At 53.8% G+C, this 25,949-nt stretch overlaps 1 protein-coding gene across 3 annotated transcripts in view; it reads left to right on the top strand.

Annotated features, from left to right (window-relative positions):
• The window catches only part of CHD5 (chromodomain helicase DNA binding protein 5), a 239,481-nt gene that overhangs the window by 203,726 nt on the left and 9,806 nt on the right, over positions 1-25,949 (top strand). For all 3 annotated transcript variants that reach the window (XM_050786837.1, XM_050786856.1, XM_050786845.1), the window contains 20 exons: positions 87-208; positions 1,320-1,493; positions 1,864-2,005; positions 2,445-2,576; positions 5,267-5,384; positions 6,723-6,847; positions 7,961-8,192; positions 8,429-8,539; positions 8,820-8,992; positions 10,340-10,514; positions 11,128-11,220; positions 11,388-11,476; positions 11,789-11,922; positions 12,362-12,506; positions 12,913-13,072; positions 15,597-15,676; positions 15,932-16,064; positions 24,170-24,259; positions 24,888-25,025; positions 25,290-25,398. In XM_050786837.1, the coding sequence (XP_050642794.1) occupies positions 87-208; positions 1,320-1,493; positions 1,864-2,005; positions 2,445-2,576; positions 5,267-5,384; positions 6,723-6,847; positions 7,961-8,192; positions 8,429-8,539; positions 8,820-8,992; positions 10,340-10,514; positions 11,128-11,220; positions 11,388-11,476; positions 11,789-11,922; positions 12,362-12,506; positions 12,913-13,072; positions 15,597-15,676; positions 15,932-16,064; positions 24,170-24,259; positions 24,888-25,025; positions 25,290-25,398 (2,675 nt within the window). The remainder of the gene's footprint in view (positions 1-86; positions 209-1,319; positions 1,494-1,863; positions 2,006-2,444; positions 2,577-5,266; positions 5,385-6,722; positions 6,848-7,960; positions 8,193-8,428; positions 8,540-8,819; positions 8,993-10,339; positions 10,515-11,127; positions 11,221-11,387; positions 11,477-11,788; positions 11,923-12,361; positions 12,507-12,912; positions 13,073-15,596; positions 15,677-15,931; positions 16,065-24,169; positions 24,260-24,887; positions 25,026-25,289; positions 25,399-25,949) is intronic.

Below are 25,949 nucleotides of genomic sequence, written 5' to 3'. Positions count from 1 at the left end.
GGTGGCGCTGGCCGCCAGACCCCAGAGCTGCCCAGGGCGAGGGGCCGCCCAGAGCCCCCTGATGGGCCCCCCTCTCCTCCCCTCAGTTTTTTAGGGTCTTAAACAGCTACAAGATTGATTACAAGCTGCTGCTGACGGGGACTCCCCTGCAGAACAACCTGGAGGAGCTGTTCCATCTCCTCAACTTCCTCACTCCAGAGAGGTTCAAGTGAGTCACCTGGATCCGGCCAGGGAGTTGGTGGTGGGGCTGGGGTGGCCCCAGTGAAGACAGATCAGTAGCCCATCCTGGCTGTGAGACCTGCTCAGCCGTTCCTTCCTCATCAGTAAAAAGGGAGTGTTAGCGACGTCCCCGCTTTGACCTCCTGCAGAAGCAGGGTGTTGGGGTGGGTGGCGTGGGTACACGGGAGTGTTTGGTAAATATCAACCGCTGCTAATTCCACGACTCTTCCTTAGCTCTGCCCTAGACCACCCAGGGCTCCTCCTGGACTACTGTCCCTGCCTGCACTCCCCTGGCAGGTTCCTTTCCCTCTGCTGAGACCCCAGTGACTCACATGGGCAACCGTGGTGGAGGCAGAGGCAAGCTCCCAGGTGGCCGGAACCCACTGCCCCAGCCTCCTCATCTTCACCTACCTCCACTTGCCTGCTCAGAATGGGGCGTTCAGGGTGCAGAGTGTCGATTGTGGAATCAGGAGATGTAGTTTTTTTTTTTTTTTTAAGAAACAGTCTCACTCTTGTCGCCCAGGCCAGAGTGCAGTGGCTTGATTTCAGTTCACTGCAACCTCCACCTCCTGGGTTCAAGCTATTCTCCTGACTCAGCCTCCCGAGTAGCTAGGATTACAGGCATGTGTCACCATGCCCAACTAATTTTTGTGTATTTTTAGTAGAGATGGGGTTTCACCATATTGGCCAGGCTGGTCTTGAACTCCCGACCTCAGGTGATCCGCCCGTCTCGGCCTCCCAAAGTGTTGGGATTACAGGCGTGAGCTGCCAGGAGATGTAGATTTGAGGGCAGGTTTTGGCAAAGCTGGACTGTATCAACTTGGGCACTCATCAGACTCAGTTTCCTCATCTATTATCTGGGTAATAGAGAGCTCCTGTCCTGGACGGTTTTGAGGATGGAAAGGTGTCCAGTGTGGCTGAGGAAAAGAGGGCTGTGATGTGTAGAGGTGACAAGGCTTAGAAATTGAGATGATACCTGGGGCAATGCCAGGGCTCCCTGGTTCACCAGCCAGCCAGCCTACATGGGCTGGGCGCTCTGCACCCTGCCTCCCCTGCCCCGGTCCTCTGCTCCTGGCTGTTATCCCAGCTTTTTGTTGCAGCAACCTGGAGGGCTTCCTGGAGGAGTTTGCTGACATCTCCAAGGAAGACCAGATCAAGAAGCTACATGACCTGCTGGGGCCGCACATGCTCAGGCGGCTCAAGGCTGACGTGTTCAAGAACATGCCAGCCAAGACCGAGCTCATCGTCCGGGTGGAGCTGAGTCAGATGCAGAAGTGAGTGGTGGGCTGAGCCCGGAGCAGCCTGTGCGCGCCCTTTCCCCTGGGCTGCTCTCCTGGGTCGCTTCCCAGGTGGGTGGAGGGCTCTTCAGTCTCACTGAGGCCTGGGCTCGTGCTTTGCATACACTTTCTTCGTGGGGCCTCTTCTCAGGTTTTAGTGACCAGCATTTGGGCCACCTGAGTGCTAGCAGTGTCCCCCAGTCACTTACAGGGGGACTCCAGGCTGGTGGCTTCACCTCTTGGGGGTCCCTTGGGTCTCTCTGTAAATGGGTGCTTGGCCACCAGCTTCCAGCCCCACTGCAGAGCGGAGAGAGCCCTCTCGGAGGTGGGTCTGACCCAGCCTGCCTTTCCTCGTGCCCTGCTGCAGGAAGTACTACAAGTTCATCCTCACGCGGAACTTTGAGGCGCTGAACTCCAAGGGGGGCGGGAACCAAGTATCGCTGCTCAATATCATGATGGACCTGAAGAAGTGCTGCAACCACCCCTACCTCTTCCCTGTGGCTGCTGTGGTAGGTTTCCCTGGCCATCATGGCAGCTTCTCTATGGCTGCCGTGGTAGGTGCCTGTGGCCGCCATAGTGGGTGCCTGTGGCTGCTGTGGTAGGTTCCCCTGGCCATTGTGGCGATGCTGTCATGGTAGGTTTCCCTGGCCATCATGGAAGGTTGCCTGTGGCCACTCTGGTAGGTGCTGGGGAACTTAACGTGGAACCCGCTGCTGTGGTAGGGCTGGCACAGCTGTGAGCCCTGCCTGGGAACAGGGGGCCTGGAGCCAGGGCCATGGGACCCACGGTCTGCCCCGCACTGTGGAGCCTGGCTCGGGTGTGGGCCTTATGTTCAGCAGGCAGACAGGCCATCACCCCATTGCTCGGCACTTGCCTGTTCCCTGCGGCCCCTTTGGTGCGGTCAGAGAGGGGAGCCCGCCAACGCCCCACCTCCTGCTGTGTCTGCAGGAGGCCCCTGTCTTGCCCAATGGCTCCTACGATGGAAGCTCCCTGGTGAAGTCTTCAGGGAAGCTCATGCTGCTGCAGAAGATGCTGAAGAAACTGCGGGACGAGGGGCACCGTGTGCTCATCTTCTCCCAGGTGCGCTGCCCCTGCCCAGCTCCGCCGCAGCTCCACACCCCACAGAGAGCATCCTGCCCTGATGCTTGGGGGCACAAACTTGCTGGCACCCTTCAGGACCCAGTGCCGTTCCCATGGGGGTCACGTGACTGTGTGTCAGGGGTCACGCTCCCGTGCTCTGGCATGATGCAGCTGAGGAGCTCAGAGCACAGTTGCCATAAAGAGCAGCATCTACCCGCACCTGCCCTTCTGGTCTGCATGTCCAGGCTGGTAGACAGCCCCCTCGTCCCCTGCAGCTTGGTTTCTCATTAAGGTGGGGCCTTGGGGTACGGTTGGGAGGAACTTCTCTCTCCAATAGGCCCTGAGGGGCTACTGGCACCTGGCTTGTTGGCTTGGAGGCAGGGCTGCCGGCTCAGGTGTGTTCATTTCTTTCTGCATCCCTTTGTTTGCGTCTGTCATAGTCAGGCTCTGTGCTGGCACATGGGTGCAGGGACCAGTGATCTAGTCCCTGTCCTCAAGCTGCTCCGTCTACTGTGGGAGACAGCTCAAGGGACAGGTACCTGACCCTGTGGTCAGCTCTGTGTTGGAGGCCACAGTGATGATCCTACAGGGTCATGGGGCTAAAAATGCTCCTCTTCTGGGCTGACTGAGCCAGGCCCCTTGCTCAAACCCAGAGTCTGGGCTATGGCTCCTTGTGCACAAACATCAACTGGAAGCAGCGTCCGCCGCCTGCAGCCCCAGGTCACCCTGCTGGGCTGCTTCAGCGCGAAGAATACTGGAAAGCAGGGCAAGTTTGAGACCAGCGGCCGAGCCGAGGAGTGGCTAGAGTGGAGATGGATCCACACCCCCCAGTACCTCGCTACGAACACGAGACGCAAGTCTGGTCAGAGGCCTTGAGATACCCAATGATGGGAACCACACAGCTTCCAGAAATGTGCACGCGGGGCAAGCGGCAGAGACGGGACCCTCCTGCCCAAAATGAGCCTATGAACCCCAATTCCAAACCCATACAAAAGTGAATGCCGAGACATCCCCCAAAGCAATAAATAGAATCCAAGTAAGAAAATAGGGGCTGGGGCCGGGCGCGGTGGCTCATGCCTGTAATCTCAGCACTTTGGGAGGCCGAGACGGGCAGATCACGAGGTCAGGAGATCGAGACCATCCTGGCTGACACGGTGAAACCCCGTCTCTACTAAAAATACAAAAAAAAAAAAAAAAAAAAAATTAGCTGGGTGCGGTAGCAGGCACCTGTAGTCCCAGTTACACGGGAGGCTGAGGCAGGAGAATGGCGTGAATCCGGGAGGCGGAGCTTGCAGTGAGCAGAGATCCGACCACTGCACTCCAGCCTGGGTGACAGAGCGAGACTCTGTCTCAAAAAAAAAAAAAAAAAAAGAAAATAGGGGCTGAGTGCAGTGGCTCACCCTGTAATCCCAGCGACTTGGGAGGTTGAGGCAGGAGGATTGCTTGAGCCCAGGAGTTGAAGGTTGCAGTGAGCTATGATCTTGTCACTTCAGTCCAGTCTGAGGGACAGAGCAAGACCCTGTCTCTTGAGAGAGAGAGAGAGAGAGAGAGAGAGAATAGGATAGCCTGAAAAGACTTTATGTAGACGTGTTTAGTATCCTCAAAAATGATGAAGTAATTGACACCCTAAAATAAAGAAGAAATTAAGCAAAAGCAGGAAGAGCTGAAATAGGAACAACTGGATAGAAACATGCATGAAATTGAGATAAAACATTTCAACAGACTGGACAGACTCTGAACACTGTTGAAGAGAACTTATTGATGAATTGGAACCTGGTGCTGAGGCATTTCCCCAGAATGCAGTGTACAGAGACAAAGATAAAACAGAGAGAACATGGAGGACACCTTGAGATGCTCCAACAATCATCCAATTGGAGTTGCAGAAAAAAGAGAAAAAATGGTGAAGAAGCTGGATTTGTTGAGAGTTTGCAGACCCGGAGAGAGATGTGAGGTCTCAGATCTGGAGTGCATTCTGGAGTACCAAGCAAGATAAATATAAATAAATGAACCCTTAGACACTTTAGAACCCCTAGGTACTTTAGACCTAGTACCTACAAAATAAGGGCAACCAGATCGTTCTCCGTCGTCTTAACAACAACAGGTGGCAGGGACCGTGGCAAAATCTCCAGTGCACTGAGGGAAAATGTGTGCTGATAGTTTTATATCCAGCTAAACTCTCTCTCTCTCGAGAATAAGGGGAATTACATGGGGTCATGGGAGCTTAGAAGGGACTGCCTTTCTTTTCTCATGGGGAGGAGTGAAATCAGGGAAGACATCACAGAGGTGATGTTTGTGTTCCCTAGGCAGGAGGGGGGTGGGTATTCCAGAAAGAGAGTCAGGTAGTTTGGAATGGCTGGGGGCTGTGAAGGAGCACTAGTCCAGCAGAGCCTCGAATACAGGGCGAGAAGATGGAACTTCATTCTGTGTGGTGGGAGCAGGAGAGGCTCGTGTCAGAGCCCTGATTTAGGCAAGTGGCTGCGGGGCTGGGCAGGAGGATGGATTAGCTCCGCGGGGTGAAGTTGGAAGCTTCGTTCTTCCCCAGAGTCCTGCGTTGGGCCTGCCTGGGACCCAGCTGAGTCCCCACCTAGCAGGCGGCTCTCTCCCTCCCCTGGCTGTGGCAGGGTCCCTGCCCATGGCCCATGGGGCCCCTTGCTCCTTGGCAGTTCCTCACGTGCCCGTCTCACCTGCAGATGACCAAGATGCTGGACCTCCTGGAGGACTTCCTGGAGTACGAAGGCTACAAGTATGAGAGGATTGATGGTGGCATCACCGGGGGCCTCCGACAGGAGGCGATCGACAGATTCAACGGTAACCCCATCCCGCCCAAGGGTTCTGATTGAGACCCCTTTTTGGCCTCTTCTCCCAGGCCTGCTTCTTAGCCAGGCCACCCAGCCAATGGTGTGTAAGCAGAGCCACGAACAGCTGAAGACAGCAGGCCAGTCCCAGGCCTCGGCAGCTTCCCCTGAGCTTCCAGTGTTAAAAGGATTTCTCCCATGGAATCGGAGTTCTGAGGGGCCCAGCAGATAACACCTGCTGGGAATGGAGTTAGACAATGAGAAAGGCAGACGGGGGCCTCTAATATTGACACCAGGTAAGGCCCAGTTACAAGTGGTGTTGGACAGAGCCTGCCGTATGGCAAATGGTGGCAGGAGATACAGAGATGCATGTGCTACCTGGGGCCACTTCCAGAGGCAGGAGAGAGTGAAATGGCCGGGCCACACACGATCAGGTTCTTCCCCCAGAGTCACCCATGCTCGGTGTTCCCTGGCTGGGAAGGAGAGACGAGGGCAGAGGCGAGGAGGGTCTTGCCAGTGGAGCTTCTCCTGTAGCAAAGGAAACTTCTAGAGTGGGAAGCAGTCAGCTGCACGCTTCAGTAGCTAGTTTGCAGCAAATAGTAACAAGCTTTGTTTCCCTGGGGCATCAGCCCTTAGAAAGGGACTGGGCCATGCTCTCCAAACGCCCGAAGCAGTGATTCCTTTTGCACACTCGTGCCAGAGAGCCAGGAGGAATAGCAAGTTCAGAGTTTCCGGGTCTAGACGTGGCCCAGCCACATGTGGAAGCAGGAGTGGCTGAAGCCCTGGGTGTGCCGGGGGCCTGTTTGCAGCTCCAGTGGGGGCTGTGGTCAGTCCCAGGTCACTGCAGGGCCCCGAGAGGCTGAGAACCTGCCATCCTGTGACAGGGTTGCCCAGTGGGGTGGGACCCCAGGCCCCGGAGCTGTGCCCCTGAGTTTTCCCGGGCTGCCCTGGCAGCATCGGTGGGCTAAGGGAAGCCAGGGGTGGGAAGCTGGGGGGACATGGAGGACTGAGCTCTCTGGGCTCTGCTTGTACTTTGCTGGCGGCTTGCACTTTGTTTTTTGCTCATCTGGGCTTTGAAAATTGACCTCCTGGTTCCAGTGACCTCCCACTGGGCCAGGGCTCAGAGCACGCTAGGGGCTAAGTGGGCTTGGGCAGGCCTCCCCTCTGGCTCCCCTGAGTGCAGCTGTGGCCACCTGTCTCTGATGGAGTCTCCGGCTTTGTCCTTCTCTGCCAGGGACCTGTTGCTGCAGTTCCTTCCCTCTGTTCTCCCCACCTCCTTTCTGCCACGCCCGTCTCCCCGCCCAAGGTACACCCCCACAAACACCCCCATCTGCTGGCCTCTCTTTTTCAGCCCCCGGGGCCCAGCAATTCTGCTTCCTCCTTTCAACCCGGGCAGGCGGCCTGGGCATCAACCTGGCCACAGCCGACACTGTCATCATCTACGACTCGGACTGGAACCCGCACAATGACATCCAGGTCTGTGCCGCTGCCACCCGTCACCCTCCCAGGGGGCCTCTCATCCCGGGCCTCAGGCAGGTTCTGTCCTTCATGCCCTCCTGGCCATGGCCCCCTCACCTACCCTGCTGCTGTGGGCCTCCGTCCCCTATGGAGTCTCGGCCCCAAGACGGGCCCTGGGAGTGAGTGGAAGCTCATCCCTCCAGCTCCGTCCTTGTCCAGAGGAGGAAGCAGGCTTGGAGAGGGCAGGGAGAAGGCAGGGGAAGTGTCCTGGGGCACACAGCAGTTCGTCGGGGCCTCTGATCTGGTCTTTCCCATCCTCAGGACCAAGGAGGGAGGCAGGAAGAGGGAGCCCTGGGACCCAGAGGGGCACCCATTTTGGAGGGGGCGGGGAGCAGAGAGTGGGGCCTGTGGGAGGTGAGTAGGGGAGGATGAGATAGTGCAGGGGGCAGATGGGGCTGATAAGGAAGGATGGAAGGGCTGCGGGGGGAGGGGCTATGGGAATAGAGCCACCCTCGTGTCCCTGGCCACCCCTCTCGGGCACTGGGACACACACATCGAACGCTTACAAATGTAGGGGAACACATACAAATTGATGTCTCTCATTCACGAGTGTGTGCGCCCATGCACACAGATACACACGGCCACACCCAGGTCACCTCATGCAGGGCTGCACAGAGGCACTTCCTTGTATGATACTGGGCAGATTCAGCTCCTTGCTGCCCTCAGAAGGTGGCTGCGCGCCTCCAGCACATGGTCTTGTGGTCCCATTAGTGGTTTGCTCACAGGGAAATGCAGCCTCCTCCTACCTCCCCATGGCCCCCATGAAGCTCTGTGTAGCTTCAGTTACACTCAGCACACTGGCCGTGTCATCCCTCCCACACTCTTGCACACCTGCAGTCCTGCCTGCTTCCACTGGCTGGGAGTTTTTCCACTCCAAACCCAGCCTGGCACCCAGGCTCGTGGGAGGCTCCACAGTCAGGGAGGGAGCCCAGCTGCAGGGGTGCACGCACCACATGCCTTTGCCTATACAGTCATGCACCCCATTCCATGCTCTTGAGCTCATTGGTGTGAACCCTTCCATTGCCTGGAGCCCTGGGTGAGCCACGGGTGCTGAGGTGCAGGTCTCCCCAGGCCTTCAGCCGCGCCCACCGCATCGGCCAGAACAAGAAGGTGATGATCTACCGCTTCGTGACTCGGGCCTCAGTGGAGGAGCGCATTACGCAGGTGGCCAAGCGCAAGATGATGCTCACCCACCTGGTGGTGCGACCTGGTCTCGGCTCCAAGTCGGGGTCCATGACCAAGCAGGAGCTGGATGACATCCTCAAGTTCGGCACAGAGGAGCTCTTCAAAGACGACGTGGAGGGTGGGCCTCTGTTCCGAGGGAGCATGGCGGGGCCTGGGGTGGTCCCACTGAGACACTCATCCAGGGCTTGCTGGGGTCCCTGCCCGCTCCAACACACAGCCTCTCTCCTGCACCCCCAACCTGTGTCTCCTGGCCAGGACAGCCCAGGGTGGTGTCTGCCCGTCAACCCTGCAGCCGTCTGTGCTCCTGCAGCCGTCTGTGCTCCTGCACCAGTGCTCTCCTCCTCTGTCTGACAGGCATGATGTCTCAGGGCCAGAGGCCGGTCACACCCATCCCTGATGTCCAGTCCTCCAAAGGGGGGAACTTGGCTGCCAGTGCAAAGAAGAAGCACGGTAGCACCCCACCAGGTAGGGGTCAACCCAGCCTAGTCTCAGCTCCTCCTGCGGCCAGGTGGCTGCTCCTGCAGAGGAGGGGTTCCTCGACCCGCCCTCATTTGAGTGTCCTGGGACTGCCGGGTGGACGGGGAGCGGAGCTGTGACAGCGCAGTTTCCTCTGTCTGGTCACCACACCTCTCAGCTGCAGCCCCTGGTGGGGATGGGAAGGGCCATTGTTCGGAGTCTGTTCCCGGGTCCCCGGGGCTGGATCAGGGCAGTCTTTGTCCCCACACTGCACTTGCCTGCTCCCCAGGTGACAACAAGGACGTGGAGGACAGCAGTGTGATCCACTATGACGATGCAGCCATCTCCAAGCTGCTGGACCGGAACCAGGATGCTACCGACGACACGGAGCTACAGAACATGAACGAGTACCTGAGCTCCTTCAAGGTGGCGCAGTACGTGGTGCGCGAGGAGGACGGCGTGGTAAGGTCCCAGCCTGCCCTCCTTCCGCAGCCCCGCCCTCCACTGTGCCCACGCCTTCCACTGTGACCCCGCCCTCCTGCCACAGCCAGCCCCCCAAGCTGTGACCCCGCCCTCCAGCCTCAGCCCCCTCCTCCAGCTGCAGCCCCGCCCTCCCTGCTATGACCCCGCACTCCAGCCTCAGCGCCCCCTCCAGCCGCAGCCCTGCCCTCCCTGCTGTGACCCCGCACTCCAGCGTGTGCTCCGCTCTCCAGCCACGTGCTCAGCCGTCCCCGCAGGGGCCCTGTCGCCCCACCCGTGGGCTCAGGACTAGGCATAGCAGTGAGGGAAGGGACAGAGGCAGTGTTGAGGGCAGTACAACTACATGGACTGGCCACTGCCCTTGCACACATCAGCTGCCTGCTCCGTGGCATCATCCCGGGTCCAGTCCAGCTTCCCCACTCTCTGAAGTGCAAGCTGATCTGCCACCCTGTTGCACAGAGCCCTGTGCCCAGAGTCTGGTTTCAGTCCCTACCCGGCTGCACCCTCCCAGCCCTTCCTCAGGGCCTGCATCTCAGCCCTGCACCTGGACTGCCAACATTCCAGAACGCCCTACACTTTTCTTTTTTTTTTTCCTGAAATGGAGTCTCGCTCTGTCGCCCAGCTGGAGTGCAGTGGCACAATATCGGCTCACTGCAACCAACGCCTCCCAGGTTTAAGTGATTCTCGTGCCTCAGCCTCACAAGTAGCTGGAATTACTGGTGTGCACCACCACAACCGTCTAATTTTTGTGTTTTTAGTAGAGACAGGACTTCGCCATGTTGGCCAGGCTGGTGTCGAACTCCTGACCTCAGGTGATCCACCTGCCTCGGCCTCCCAAAGTTCTGGGATTACAGGAATGAGCCACCATGCCTGGTCTGCCCCACGCTTTTCTCCCTTCTCTACCAGGCAAAGCCCATCTGTCCCCAAGGGGCTCCTTGTGGGTCTGTCCTGGGGGCCTTTCCTTTTCCTCCTCTGCTCCCCAGCCCTCTGCAGACCCAGTGAGCCCATGACCTTTCCCTTTGAAACCAGCAGCCTCCTGAGGGCAGGCACGGGAGCTTATTCAACTCAGTACCCCTGTCCTTGGCCCGAGGCCAGGAAATACTTGCTTTGTGAATGGATGAATGAATAAATGATTGACTGGATAGGGGCAGGGAGAGGAAGGTCAGCTAGGGCTGGGGTGATCAGAGAAGGCTTCCTGGAGTAGGCAGGCCATCCCATTAATCCTTGAGCCCCAAGCGGGCAAAGGGCAGGTCAGGTGGAGGCAGCCTGAGGCTTTCGGGAGGGCAGAGATGGCCGCTCCTATGGAGCCTGTGGTGCTGGCTTCCCCAGGAGGAGGTGGAGCGGGAAATCATCAAGCAGGAGGAGAATGTGGACCCCGACTACTGGGAGAAGCTGCTGCGGCACCACTACGAGCAGCAGCAGGAGGACCTGGCCCGCAACCTGGGCAAGGGCAAGCGCATCCGCAAGCAGGTCAACTACAACGACGCCTCCCAGGAGGACCAGGGTGCGTGCCTGGACGGAGGGACTGGTGCCCCTCGCCCAGAGGTGGAGGGTAGGGCAGGATTCTGTCAGGGCATCCCTGTGCAGAACCCCCGGGAGGTGCGGGCCGGGAGAGCTGGGCGAGTGTGGCAGGAGGGATGGTGCCCCATACCCAGAGGCGGAGGGCGGGGCAGGATTCTGTCGGGGCATCCCTGTGCAGGACACCCCCGGAGGTATGGGCCAGGAACGCTGGGCGGCGCTGGTTGGAGCTGGGAGGCAGCTTTTTGGAGGAAAGGGGACTGGGGGCAGGTGCAGAGGTGTTGGGTGTTTGGGGGAACAAGGTGTGGCATCAGTTCAGTGACTTCACCGCTGCCCGTGACGTGGCCTTGGGCAAGCCCCATGTCCACAGAACAGTGCAGTACGTGTAATGTGTGGGTACACATAACCCTTAGTGTATCATGTGGTGGTGCTGGGATTATTAAATGAACCCACAGGAAGTAGGTGGGCCATTGTCATTGTCACTGCTGTCTTACGGAGCTGGGGTGCAGTGGCTCGGCATGGCCCTGGGCATGCTTGAACTTGAGGGTGGGCTTTGCTTGTACAGCTCACTCCATGCCCCTCTGTCTGGCCCTCTGCAGAGTGGCAGGACGAGCTCTCCGATAACCAGTCAGAATATTCCATTGGCTCCGAGGATGAGGACGAGGACTTTGAAGAGAGGCCAGAAGGGCAGAGTGAGTCTCAGTGTTAGTGGTCTGGGCTACTGCTGAGGGCACGTCAGGGGAGCTGATGGCAGCAGGGGCGGGGCTGGTCTGGGGTGCTGCTGTCCTTGGGGGTCAGAAGAGGGGGGTCAGGAATCTCTGGGCTCCCACCTGAGGAGCTGTGGCGGGCTGCTCCCCAGGTGGACGACGACAATCCCGGAGGCAGCTGAAGAGTGACAGGGACAAACCCCTGCCCCCGCTTCTCGCCCGAGTTGGTGGCAACATTGAGGTGGGGCCTGTCTGTTCCTGCACCTCTTTCTGCCCCCGCTTCCTGCTGCCCCTGGGGTATGGAGGAGGGCTGGGACACTGCCCAGGGTCTCATGCCAGGTAGAGGTGGGGCTGGGACAGAACTTGGTCTGGTCTTCGCCGTCAGGGTCCTGCCCCAGGTGGAGGCCCTGCCTTCTCTGTGCCCCCTTCCTGCCTTCTCTGTGCCCCCTTCCTGCCTTCTCTTCCTCCCATGCTTTTCTTCCCCCATCCCAGAATCCTCCGCCCCCACCCTGTCTCTGTCCTGGGCTCATACTCCCGCTCTCCACCCGCCCAGGTGCTGGGCTTCAACGCCCGACAGCGGAAGGCCTTCCTGAACGCCATCATGCGCTGGGGCATGCCCCCCCAGGACGCCTTCAACTCCCACTGGCTGGTGCGGGACCTTCGAGGGAAGAGCGAGAAGGAGTTTAGGTAAAGGGGCTAGGTGGTGGCCCAGGGTGTGGCCACCTGTCCCTGAGTAGGGCAGGGTCCTGCGGGGGAGCCCTACGGAGGGCAGCATTTGCTCCCACCAGGATGAGGCCGTCTGGAAAGTTCACTGCCATTTGGTCTTTGGGTGGCTGGAGTCCTGGTGTCGGGCAGGGCTGATTTGCAGAAACTACTGACCAGTTGGTTTGGACCAGTGGTTGTTATGGCAGCGAGGAAGATCCCGGTCACCCAGGGCCAGGGCTGTCCTAGGAGTTCCCCTTGCCAGGGAGGCCCTCTCTGTCCTTTCCCGGGCCTGGCCCAGGCCTGACTGGGAGCGGGGTGATGGCTGATGATCATCCAGGAGTCCCCCGGGGTCCCGCCTGCCCTCTCAGAGAGTTCTTGCTGGCCCCCCACTCCCTGAGCCCCAGTCCCCCCGCCACCCCAGAGCCTATGTGTCCCTCTTCATGCGGCACCTGTGTGAGCCGGGGGCGGACGGTGCGGAGACCTTCGCAGATGGCGTGCCCCGGGAGGGCCTCTCCAGGCAGCACGTGCTGACGCGCATCGGGGTCATGTCACTAGTTAGGAAGAAGGTGGGTGAGTAGCTCTCTGTAGGGCCCTTCCTGGTGGCTGCCTGGGCTCCTGCTGCTGTCCCTTGGGGGTCAGTGGTCAGAAAACAAGTGCCTGTCTCAGGCCACATAGCCGCCCAGGGTCTGAGTCAGGCCAGAGGGACTGACCTGGAAAGCCTTTCTGGGTGAGGGGCCTGTGGGGTGGAGGTCAGGATGGTGGATTACGTACAGTGGGAGGACACACGGGGTAGGAGGGTGGGCAGGGGAGCTTGTGGTCGGGAGGGGCCTGGCTTGGCCAGCCTTGGGCGGCGGCAGCAGCTACCCCAAGCCTGTGACACCTTCAGCCGCCCGGCTGCCCTGAGGCTCTTAGGGCTGAGCTGCCACCACTGCCCTCCCTCTTTCCCTCCCGCCTTCCTTCCCACCACCCCAGGTTCAGGAGTTTGAGCATGTCAACGGGAAGTACAGCACCCCAGACTTGATCCCTGAGGGGCCCGAGGGCAAGAAGCCAGGCGAGGTGATCTCCTCGGACCCCAACACACCAGTGCCCGCCAGCCCTGCCCACCTCCCGCCAGCCCCGCTGAGCCTGCCAGGTCTGTGGGCTGGACGGGCCGGGGAGGGCACCGGGGTCATGGAAAGTGGCAAGGTCACAGCAACCCCCTAGTCTAACCCACACCCCACAGAAGACGGCCTCTCTTTCCCTCAAAGCCTCTGTTTGCTGAAATGTCACTCTCCAGAGAGTTTTTCATTTTAATGACAGTTTTGAGATATAATTTATATACCTACTGCAAAATTCACTCTTGAAAAACTGGCTGGGCCCAGTGGCTAACACCTGTAATGCTAGCACTTTAGGAGGCCGAGGCGAGAGGATCACCTGAGCTCAGGAGTTTGAGACCAACGTGGCCAACATGTTGAAACCCCGTCTCCACTAAAAATACAAAAGATTAGCTGAGTGTGGTGGTGCATGCCTGTAGTCTCAGCTACTCGGGAGGCTGAGGCAGGAGAATCGCTTGAACCTGGGAAGTGGAGGTTGCAGTGAGCCAAGATCACACCACTGCACTCCAGCCTGGGGGGACAGAGCAAGACTCCATCTAAAAAAAAAAAAAAGTACTATTCAGTGATTTCTAGTATATTTGCAGGGTGTACAACCATCGCCACTGGCTAAAGCTGGAATGTTTTCATTCCCCTGAAAAAGAAACCCTATACCCATTAGCAGCCACTGCCTATCCCCCGACACCAGGCCTGAGCAGCCACTAACCCGCTAACCTGCTTCCTGTCTCGGGATTTCTCAATGCTGGGTGTTTCATGCGTATGGCACCACACAGTGTGTGAGGCTTTGTGTCTGGCTTTTTTTTTTTTTTGGAGTCTCGCTCTGTCGCCCAGGCTGGAGTGCAGTGGTACGATCTTGGCTCACTGCAAGCTCCGCCTCCCAGGTTCATGCCATTCTCTGCATCAGCCTCCCGAGTAGCTGGGACTACAGGTGCCCACCACCACACCCGGCTACTTTTTGTATTTTTAGTAGAGACGGGATTTCACCGTAGCCAGGATGGTCTCGATCTCCTGACGTTGTGATCCGCCTGCCTCGGCCTCCCAAAGTGCTGGGATTACAGGCGTGAGCCACCGCGCCTGGCGGAGTTTCGCTCTTGTTGTCTAGGCTGGAGTGCAATGGTGTGATCTCGGCTCGCTGCAACCTCTGCCGCCCAGGTTCAAGCCATCCTGCCTCAGCTTCCCGAGTAGCTGGGATTACAGGTGCCTGCCACCACCCGGCTAATTTTTGTATTTTTAGTAGAGATGGGGTTTCGCCATGTTGGCCAGGCTGGTCTTGAACTCCTGACCTCAGGTGATCCACCCACCTCAGCCTCCCAACGTGTTGGAATTACAGGCGTGAGCCACTGCGCCTGGCCGGTATCATTTTCTTGTATGGATTTACTGCATTTTGCTTATCCATTGCTCTGTCGATAGATTTTGGGTTGTTTCTACTTTTTGGCTACTGTGAATAATGCTGGTGTATTTCACGTTTTTGTGTGGACATAGGTTTTGAGTTCTTTTGGGCAGATATCTAGGAATGGAATTGCTGGGCCATGTGATAACTCTGTTTTCCCTTTTGAGAAACTACTAGACTGTTTTCGAAGTAGCTATACCATTTTATGTTCCTGCTGGTATTGTGCGAGAGTCCCGGGTTCTCCACGTCATCAGCAGTACTTGTTCTCTGCCTTCATGGTTCTAGCTGTCCTGGGAGCATGAGGTGGTGTCTCACTGTGGTTCCGATTGGCATTTCCCTGGGCCAAGGACGTTGAGTGTGGTTTCGTGTGCTTATTGGCTATTTGTAGACTTGTAGAAATGTCTTTTCAGATGCTTTGCACACTTAATTGGGTCATTTGTGCCCAAGTGTCTCTTTGGTGATCTAGGTGTTTATTTGGGTGAAGCAAATGCCTGTTAAATACCTGGTCCCTCAGTTGGGCCTCACAGGCCTGGGGCGGACATAGCTATCCCCCTGGTGATGGGTGAGGCCAGGCCCTGAGAAGCTGCGCCTCCAAGCACAAGGGAGCCCTTGGAGGTGGACACATCTTGGTTTGCTTCTTGGCTTTGGCTGAACTCTGTCTAACCTTGGGCAAGTCACCTAACTTCCGTGAGCCTCCGCTTTCCTAGCTGTGCCCACCTCCCAGGGCTTCTCAGAGCTGCATAAGTGACCAGCACTTTGCAGTGTGTCGGCGGCTGACTTGGCAGGGAGGAAACTCACACCCTCTCCAGTGGCACACAGCCAGCCAGCCTGCCCGAAAGCTAGGACCAGACCAGGCGGCGTGGCTTCCAATCTGGGCCTCCGTCTGCCTCACTTCCCTGCCTCCAGATGAGCAGCCACTGCTGTGTGCGGCCCTGTCCCGACAGCCCCTCACTTTGGTCTCACTGGGTTCAAGGTCCTCCAAACATTACTAAATCATAGGCCTGGCCTGGCCTCTCTGACTTAGCCAGGGATCTGCCTGTCTCTCCTGGAGGTGCTTGGCTGCAATGGAGCCTCCTGAAGGCCAAGCCCCACCTCTCCTCTCTGCCACCCCACTCCCTGCCCTACCCCTTCCCATTTGAGCCCACCTGTCTCACCTCTTTCCCTTGATCTTTCAGACAAAATGGAAGCACAGCTGGGCTACATGGATGAGAAGGACCCGGGGATGCAGAAGCCAAAGAAGCCCCTAGAAGTCCAGGTGTGGAACGTGCTGGTGTCTGGGTCTGTGGTGTATGTGGGGTGGAGGTTGGGTCTGGGGACCTTCTCAGGCCCTGCACAGCAAGGTGGAACCCAGGCCTCCTGGCTCCCTTTTCGGGGCTCTGAGTCCGGAGGAGCAGACTGGGAACAAGCAATGGGAGCCAGGAGACTGGGTTCGCAGCCCAGCGCACGTTCCCCGCCCTCTGTTCCTGGTAAGGCCCCAGGCCCTGCAGTTCTCCTGGCTTCCCCTCTGCAGGCCCTTCCAGCTGCCTTGGACAGAGTGGAGGGCGAGGACAAGCACGAGAGCCCAGCCAGCAAGGAGAGAGCCCGAGAGGAGCGGCCAGAGGAGACGGAGAAGGCCCCGCCCTCCCCGGAGCAGCTGCCGAGAGGTTGGGCTTCCTGCAGTCTGCCCACCCCAGTGCCATGTCTGGCCTCAGCAGGCCTGGGTTCAGAGAAGGGCAGGTGGCTGTACTTCAGCTCATTTCTGCCTGGCAGAGAGGTAGACTCCAGCCCTGTGCAGGCCCCCTGGTGAGGGGAGGCCAGGAGCTCAGGCCTCTATATATGGACCTAATGGACTTTAACTTTTTTTTTTTTTTTTAGGAGAAAGGGTTTCACTCTGTCACCGAGGCTAGAATGCTGTGGTATGATCTCGGCTCACTGCAGCCTCCGCCTCCCGGGTTCAAGTGATTCTTGTGCCTCAGTCTCCCCAGTAGCTGGGACAACAGGCGTGCACCACCACACCCAGCTAATTTTATTTTTAGTAGAGACGGGGTTTCATCATGTTGGCCAGGATGGTCTCGATCTCTTGACCTTGTGATCCGCCCACCTCGGCCTCCCAAAGTGCTGGGATTACAGGTGTGAGCCACTGTGCCCGGACATTTTTTTTTTTTTTTTTTTTTTTTTAATTTTTAGTAGAGACTGTTGGCTGGGCTGGTCTCAACCTCCTGACCTCCAGTGATCCACCCACCTTGGCCTCCCGCAGTGTTGGGATTACAGGTGTGAGCCACCTCGCCTGTTGGTCTTTAACTTTTCTTTTTTTTTTTTTTTTTTTTTTGAGATGGAGTCTCACTCTGTCGCCCAGGCTGGAGTGCAGTGGCGCGATCTGGGCTCACTGCAAGCTCCACCTCCCGGGTTTACGCCATTCTCCTGCCTCAGCCTCCCGAGTAGCTGGGACTGGCTAGTTTTTTGTATTTTTTAGTAGAGACGGGGTTTCACCGTGTTAGCCAGGATGGTCTTGATCTCCTGACCTCGTGATCCGCCCGTCTCGGCCTCCCAAAGTGCTGGGATTACAGGCTTGAGCCACCGCACCCGGCCTGGTCTTTAACTTTTCTTACCATACAGAGAGTGGCGGTTATTGGGCTACTTTTTTATTTGTGATTTCTGACTCAATTGCATTGTGGTCTGAAAACTTGAGTCTATATGAGGTTGTTGAAACCTGCTCTCTGGCTCAATACGGTCAGATTTTGTAAATGCTGTATATGTGCTTGAAGAGAATGTTCCCTAACTGCTGGGTTTAAGGTTCTAACTATATGCATTAGGGCCGGATATGGTGGCTCACACCTGTAATCCCAGCACTTTGGGAGGCTGAGGCAGGTGGATCAGCTGAGGTCAGGAGTTTGAGACCAGCCTGGCCATCATGGCGAAACCCTGTCTCTATTAAAAATACAAAAATTAGTTGGGTGTGGTGGCGTGTGCCTATAGTCTCAGCTACTCAGGAGACTGAGGCAGGAGAATTGCTTGAACCTGGGAGGCAGAGGTTACAGCGAGCCAAGATCATGCCATTGCACTCCAGCCTGGGTGACAGAGCGAGACTCCATCTCAGGAAAAAAAAAAAAAAAAAAAAAAAAAAAAAAAAAATATATATATATATATATATATATGCATTAGATCAGTAGATAATGCATGCCAATTATGTTGTTCAAGTTTTTAATATCTTCACTAATAATATCTTTAGTATTTGGTTTGCTTTGATCAGTCAGTTTCTGAGAGACTTGTGTTAAAATCTCTCATTATGATTATGGATTAATCTCTTCTTATAATGCCAGATTATGCTTCATATCATTTGAGATTGGGTTGTCAAGTGCATATTTGTTCAGGTTTTTAATATTTTTCTTGTGAAATGTGCTTCTAATTATTGTGTAACAACCCTCTTATCCCCCTTTAAACTTTTTGCTTAAAAGTTTATTTTTGGGCCAGGCGTGGTGGCTCATACCTGTAATCCCAGCACTTTGGGAGGCCGAGGTGGGGAGATCACAAGGTCAGGAGTTTGAGACAATCTGCCAAACATGGTGAAACCCCGTCTCTACTAAAAATACAAAAAAATTAGCTGGGCACAGTGGCAGGCGCCTGTAGTCCCAGCTACTCGGGAGGCAGGAGAATGGCTGAAACCTGGGAGGCGGAGCTTGCAGTGAGCCAAGATTGCACCACTACACTCCAGCCTGGGTGACAGACCCATACTCCGTCTCAAAAAAAAAAAGCTTATTTTTGCTGATTTGGGTTGGTCTTTCTTTTGTTTAGTACATATTTGTTACGCCTTTTTCTATTCCTGTTTTTTTTTTATTTTTTTTTTTTATTTTTTATTTATATTTATTTTTTTTTTTGAGACAGAGTCTCGCTCTGCCGCTTGGAGTGCAGTGGCGTGATCTTGGCTCACTGCAAGCTCCGCCTCCCAGGTTCACGCCATTCTCCTGCCTCAGCCTCCCGAGTAGCTGGGACTACAGGCGCCCGCCACCTCGCCCGGCTAGTTTTTTTGTATTTTTTAGTAGAGACGGGGTTTCACTGTGTCAGCCAGGATGGTCTCGATCTCCTGACCTTGTGATCCACCCGTCTCGGCCTCCCAAAGTGCTGGGATTCAGGCTTGAGCCACCGCGCCCGGCCTTTTTTATTTTTTAATATAACAGCTTTATGGTGGTATAATTAACATATCATACAGTTGAGCCACTTAAAGTATACCATTCAGGTCAGGCGCAGTGGCTCATGCCTGTAATCCCAGAACTTTGGGAGGCTGAGGCGGGTGGATCACCTGAGGTCAGGAGTTTGAGACCAGCCTGTCCAACATGGTGAAACCCTGTCTCTACTAAAAATACAAAAATTAGCCGGGCGTGGTGGCGGGCGCCTGTAATCCCAGCTACTCAGGAGGCTGAGGCAGGAGAATCTCTTGAACCCAGAAGGCAGAGGTTGCAGTGAGCCGAGATGGTGCCACTGCACTCCAGCCTGGGCAACAAGATCGATGCTCTGTCTCAAAAAAAAAAAAAAAAAAAAAAAAAAAAAATTATACTATTTGTTATTTTTAGTACATCCCGAGTTGTGCAACCATCACCATTATCTAATGCCAGAACATTTTATCACTTCAAAAATAAATTCTTCTTACCCATTGGTAATCACTCCCCATTTCTTCCTCTTCCTCCCAGCCCCTGGCAATCACTTCTGTCCTATGGACTGACCTATTCTGAAGATTTCATACCAATGGAATAATACAATACTTTGGCCCTTTGTGTCTGGCTTCTTTCATTTAGCATAGTGTTTTTAAAGTTCATCTATGTTGTGGAATGTATTAGTACTTCATTCCTTTTTTTTTTTTTTTTTTTTTTTTTGAGACAGGGTCTTGCTCTGTCACCCAGGCTGGAGTGCAGTGGCATGATCTTGGCTTACTACAGCCTTGCCCCACTGAGTGCAAGCGATCTTTCCACCTCAGCCTCCCGAGTAGCTGGGACTACAGGTGCACATGCTGACACACTGGCTAATTTTTGTATTTTTTTGTAGAGACAGGGTTTTGCCATGTTGCCCAGGCTGGTCTTGAACCCCTGTACTCAAGCGATTCTCCCACCTTGACCTGCCCCAGTGCTGGGATTACAGGCAGCATTTCATTTCTTTTTATGCCCAAATAATATTCCATTGTATGGCTCTACTATGTTTTGTTTATCCATTCATAGTGATACATATTTGAGTTGTTTCCACTTTTTGGCTACTGTACATATTTGTGTACACATTTTTTTTGTGTGTGGGTATAGGTTTTCAGTTCTCTTGGGTATATATCTAGGAGTAGAATTGCTGGGTCATATGGTAATTCTCTGTACCATTTTGAGAAACTGCTGAATTGTTTTCCATGTGTATTGCATCAGTTCACATTCTTACCAGCATGTGTGAGGGTTCCAGTTTCTTCACATACTTGCCAATACTTGTTATTATCTGTTTTTTTTGTTTTGTTTTTGTTTTTGTTTTTGAGACGGAGTCTCGCTCTGTTTTTGAGACGGATTCTCATTCTCCGTCGCCCCAGGCTGGAGTGCAGTGACGGGGATCTCAGCTCACTGCAAGCTCCGCCCCTTCTCCCGGGATTACAGGCTTTTAGGCGCCAGTGACCGGATCTCCTGCAAGCTCCGCCTTCCGGGTTTACGCCATTCTCCTGCCTCAGCCTCCCGAGTAGCTGGGACTACAGGCGCCTGCCACCACGCCTGGCTAATTTTTTGTATTTTTTTTTTTGGTAGAGACGGGGTTTCACTGTGTTAGCCAGGATGGTCTCGATCTCCTGACCTCATGATCCGCCTGTCTCGGCCTCCCAAAGTGCTGGGATTACAGGCTTGAGCCACCACGCCCGGCCTATTATCTGTTTTTTTGAGTATAGTCACCCTAGTGGGTGAGAAGTGGTATGTCATTGTCATTTTGATTTGAGTTTCCTTTGTGTATAAAGATGGTGAATATTTTTTCATGTGATTATGGCTCATTTGTATATGATTTGTTAAAGAAATGTCTTTTCAGATCCTTCATCTATTTTAAAATTGGATTTTTTAAAAATTATTGAGTTGTAAGAGTTCTTTTTAAATTAATTAATACTTTTAGAGACAGGGTCTTACTATGTTGCCTAGGAGGGCTTTACCTGGGCCCAAGTAATTCTCTAGCATTAGACTTTTGAGTAGCTAGGATCACAGGCATGTACCACTGTGCCTGGCTTGTATGAGTTCTTTATATAGATTCGTGTTCCTCATCAGATACATGATTTACAAATATTTTCTTTCATTTCTTCACTTTTAATCTCTTTGTAATGTTTTAGGTCTCTTTTAGACAGTGTATAGAGGATTCATTATTTAAAAATCTAATTATAGGGTCCCTATCTTTTAGCTGGCTAGTTTAATCTCTTTACATTTATTGTAATAACTAGGTATGTGGATGGGTTTCTACTGTCTTATTTTGTACTTTATATATTATCCTTTTTTCTCCTTTTTCCTCCTTTCCTGACATCTCTTGGATTGATCAAATTTTCTTTATATCTTGTCTTTTTCCCCTCAACTTATTTGGAAGGTTTATAGTCAGTTTCATTCTGTACTCTTACATTTTTTTTTTTTGAGACAGAGTCTCGCTCTGTCACCCAGGCTGGAGTGCAGTGGCGCGATCTTGTCTCACTGCAAGCTCAGCCTCCCGGGTTCACGCCGTTCTCCTGCCTCAGCTTCCCAAGAAGCTGGGACTACAGGCCCCCGCCACCACGCCTGGCTAATTTTTTTTTTTGTATTTTTAGTAGAGATGGGGTTTCACTGTGTTCACCAGGATGGTCTCGATCTCCTGACCTCGTGATCCGCCCACCTTGGCCTCCCAAAGTGCTGGGATTACAGGCGTGAGCCACCGCGCCCGGCCTGTACTCTTACATTTTTAACATGTATCCCTCTGAGTAATATGAGGACTTTAGATAGCTTTAGCTCTAACTCACTTCCCTTTCATCTGCCACACTGCTGTTGCCCAGTATTTTAGTTTCAGTTTGTTTTTACTTTCCCAAATTTGTTGTTACGCTTATTTCTAAATCTTTAATCCTTTTTTAGATCTTCTCACATTCTTACCAGTTTGTGTTTGCTTATTTGTTCATCATTGCTTCATTCAAAGTCCTTCCTAAAGTACACCTTTAATGGTGCTTTCAGCAGTTTTTTGGGGAATGGTTAATTCTCTCATTGTTATTTTTCTTTTACTCTTGAATAGTTAGTACAATTGAAGATGGGATAGGGATCTTCCCTCAGCACTTTGCAGATATTCTTCCCTTTTTATTTGGCATTCATTATGCTGAAAAGGCTGCTGAGAAGCTGAGAAGGCTGCCGTTGGTGTAATTGTTGCTCCTGTGTAGGAAATTTGTCATTTCTGTCTTTTCTCACATTGAAAGACTGCTTTTAAGACATTCTCTTTGTCTTTGGTGATATGTAGCTTCACTACAATGGAGGATATTTTTTGTTTTGTTTTTAGAGTGAAGTTTTTGTTTATCTTGTGTGTGACTCACTGTGATTCTTAAAGCTGAATATTTATGTCCTGCATCAATTATGGGAAAACTCTCAGTCATTCTCTCTTTGAATATTTTCTTTGTCCTCATTATGTTTATTTTCTCCCTCTGGAATTCCTATTACTCATTGATTGGTTCATTCATCCAACAAACGTATATATATACACATGCATATATATATATATATAGAGCCTGCTGAGTGTCAGATGCTGTCCCAGGCACTGGGGACACAAGCAGTGAACCAAAACAGCTGAAAGCTTCATTCCATGGAGTTTGTATTCCAGTGGGGAACACAGGCAATCAACAATAAGCAGAAATACATGTTGTTCAACCACAGACTCCAAATGCTATGAAGAAGGAAGCAGAGTACAAGGTTAGCAAAAGATGGGTGCTGATAAATTTTCATATCTCTTGCTTCTTTTTTGTTATCTATTTCTCTGCCAGGCTTTTTGAGTAATCCTCAGATCCAGCTTCCATGTATATTTTCTTTGTACAGCTGTGTTTTAAAACCTTCCCATTTGTATTATTTTGCATGGCTGTGTCACAAATTACTGCAAATGTAGCGGCTTAAAACAGCACTCACCATGAGCTCGCAGTTGTGTGGGTCCGACGCCTGGCGTGGTGTAAGTGGGTGTTCTGCTCAGGATGTCACAAGGTTCAGGACATCAAAGTATTGACTAGGTTGAGTTCTCGTCTGGAGGCCTTGGGGTAAAGTCCACATCCGTGCTCACTCTTTGTTGGTGGCAGATTTCAGTTCCTTGAGGCTGGAGGACTGAGGTCCCATTTCCTTGCTGGCTGTCAGCTGGGTCCATTTTCAGCACCTGGAAGCCACCACATTCCTGCCATGTAGCCTAGTCTGCCTTCAAGCCAGCAGTGGTGAACAGAAACGCTCCCATGCTTCGAATCTCTGACTTCGTTTTCTGTGACCAGCCAGAGAAAAGGGCTCGTGTGGTCGGGTTAGGCCTCCTCAGGTCATCTCCCTGTTTAAAGGTCACCCGTGCCACAAAACGGAACCTGCTCTGGGGGGCCGAGTCCATCCTCTTCACCTTCCAGGGGATTTTGCAGGGTGTGGACACCCAGGGCCGGAAGTCTTGGAGTACATCTTAGAATTCTGCAATCAAAATGTTAATGATTGTGGTATTTCCTTTCCTTTCCTTTTATTTTTTTTGAGATGGAGTCTCGCTCTGTCACCTAGGCTGGAGTGCAGTGGTGCGATCTCGGCTCACTATAGCCCCTGCTTCCCGGGTTCAACTGATTCTCCTGCCTCAGCCTCCTGAATAGCTGGGATTACAGGCACCTGCCACCATGCCTGGCTAATTTTTGTATTTTTAGTAGAGACAGGATTTCACCATGTTGTTCAGGCTGGTCTCAAACTCCTGACCTCAAGTGATCCACCCACATTTCTAGAAGTTTTATCTGGTTTTCTTTTCTAGTTTTGAGGGAGTCTTATTCTTTCCCTGTGGATTCTCTTCCTTCTTTTTCTTTCTTCTCTGTCTTTGGTCACTCTAGATATACTTTATTTTAGAGCAAGCTTTTTCAACCTGTGTGGCCCGTGGGACAAATGCGGCCCAGGATGGCTTTGAATGCGAATCAACACGAATTTGTAAACTTTCTTAAAACATTTTGAGTCTTTTTTTGTGATATATATGTGTGTGTGTGTGTGTGTGTATGTGTGTATGTATATATATTTTATATATATATAAGCTCATCAGCTGTCGTCAGTGTTTAGTGTATTTTATGTGTGGCCCAAGACGGTTCTTCCAGTGTGGACCAGGGAAGCCACAAGATCGGACACCCCTGTTTGAGAGACCCCCAGGTGCTTGTCTGCCTCCTGTATGTCAGCTGGTGGGGGACCATTGTTTTCTGGGTTTGGGTTGGGTGCATCCTCATCAGGGGTTGTGATTTTTATCTGCAGGAGCTCCGTGTCCTCTGCGGGGTGGGAGTGTCCTTTCTCTTTTATTTCCGGAGGCTCAGGCCGGGAGGTTTCATGGGCAGTCTCCCTCTGGGAGCAGCTTTGTGATGCTGCCTCTGCCTCGGGTGGTCCAGTTCAGATCCCACACCCATGAAGATGAGTGGCGTTAGCGACTGCACCTGGCCGAGGGGAGCTCTTTTTGGTGGCACCTGTAGGACTCTGCAGAACGTATTGATGGATAGGGTTCTATGGGTGGAAAGCCACCAGCCCAGAGTCCTCTCTGCTTTCTGGGACCCCACCCCACACTGCGAACCCTCTTTTTCTTGCAGAGGAGGTGCTTCCTGAGAAGGAGAAGATCCTGGACAAGCTGGAGCTGAGCTTGATCCACAGCAGAGGGGACGGTTCTGAACTCAGGCCAGGTCTGGGGCTCTTCTGTGTTCTCTACCTGTACCCCATGGTCCCTGAGGGTACCCTCTGGACCCTATTCAGCCTCCCACAGTCTCCCAGGCACTGTCCCCTTGGCCCCAGGCCTGATTGGAGCTGGCAGGTGGGAGCCCGGATTCACCAGCACCTCACAGCCGGGGCTGGGGACAGACTCGCCGCTCCTGTCTCCTGAGCGTTGCTGTGCCCCAGCCGCTGAGCGAGAGGAGAGCTGGTCATAGAGCCTGGCCTGGGGGATTTGGGGCTCAGTTGGAAGCTTTGCATACTTCTAGGCACTGGAATGTTCTGGAACAGTTGTCCTCAGATCAGCCCCCTCAGGCAGCTCTGTGTCTTTGAACTTGAGCTGTACTTTTCACAGCGCGCTCCTGTCCTGCTCCTGGGTGGTCCTTATGTGGTTGGGGAGGAGCGCTAGGGCCTGGAGCTAAGCCTCCCTGCCCAGGACAGAGAGAGGGACCGTTGGCTTGTTTAAGACCCTTCTGGGCAGCGAGCCCCCTGAGGACAAGGGGATGTATTCTACTTGCGTCCTGGGTCCTCAGTGCTTGGCAGAGAGAGGCCCCTGGGCACTGCTTTTTGGATGGATGAAAGAATGTGATCTGTCCCCGGCAGATGACACCAAGGCTGAGGAGAAGGAGCCCATTGAAACACAGCAAAATGGTGACAAAGAGGAAGATGACGAGGGGAAGAAGGAGGACAAGAAGGGGAAATTCAAGTTCATGTTCAACATCGCAGATGGGGGCTTCACAGGTATTGGGGTTGGAGGAAGGGCGGAGAGCTGAGGCTTCCTGACTGTGGGTCCCAGGAGTCTAGATAAAGTTACCCAGTGGCAGTTTTATACTAGAGTGTGACTGGTTGATAGAAGTCCATTGTATAACCTTTCTTAGCAACACTGGAACACTGGACCTCTGGGGGTGGAGGCAGTGGCAAGTAGGGAGGGAGTGGCTCTCCAAGCCTGCCTGTGTGTGAAAGCCGGGGCACTTCTCATCCTGCTCACCTTGGCTTGTTTCCTAGAGTTGCACACGTTGTGGCAGAACGAGGAGCGGGCTGCTGTGTCCTCGGGGAAAATCTACGACATCTGGCACCGGCGCCACGACTACTGGCTGCTGGCGGGCATCGTGACGTATCCTTGGCCAGGCCGGGCTGGGCAGGCACTTGCCTGTTCCTCTGTGGACCTTGGGGAGAGTCCTCTGAGGGCTCCGGGGAAGCCATCCTTGCTCTTCCTCAATCTTCCTGGTTTCTGGCGGTGGCTAGAAATCCTTGGCATTGCTGCGTCGCCCGCTCCCCACCGCTGTCATCACAGCTTCTTCCTTGTGTGTCTGTCTGGGTCCACATTTCCCCCTTTTTTTTTTTTGAGATAGAGTTTCACTCTGTTGCCCAGGCTGGAGTGCGGTGGCTTGATCTCGGCTCATTGCAACTGCTGCCTTCCGTGTTCAAGTGATTCTCCTGCCTCAGCCTCCTGAGTAGCTGGGATTACAGACGCCCACCACACCTGGCTAATTTTTGTGTTTTTAATAGAGACAGGGTTTCATCATGTTGGCCAGGCTGGTCTTGAACTCCTGACCTCAAGTGATCCGCCCGCCTCAGCCTCCCAAAGTGCTGAGATTACAGGTGTGAGCCACCGTGCCTGGCCTTTTTCTTTCTTTTTTGAGATGGAGTCTCGCTCTGTGGCCT

The sequence above is a fragment of the Macaca thibetana genome, chromosome 1 (genome assembly GCF_024542745.1).
Source record: "Macaca thibetana thibetana isolate TM-01 chromosome 1, ASM2454274v1, whole genome shotgun sequence".
NCBI classification, from domain to species: Eukaryota; Metazoa; Chordata; class Mammalia; order Primates; family Cercopithecidae; genus Macaca; species Macaca thibetana.
This window is presented reverse-complemented; position numbering and strand designations above follow the sequence as displayed.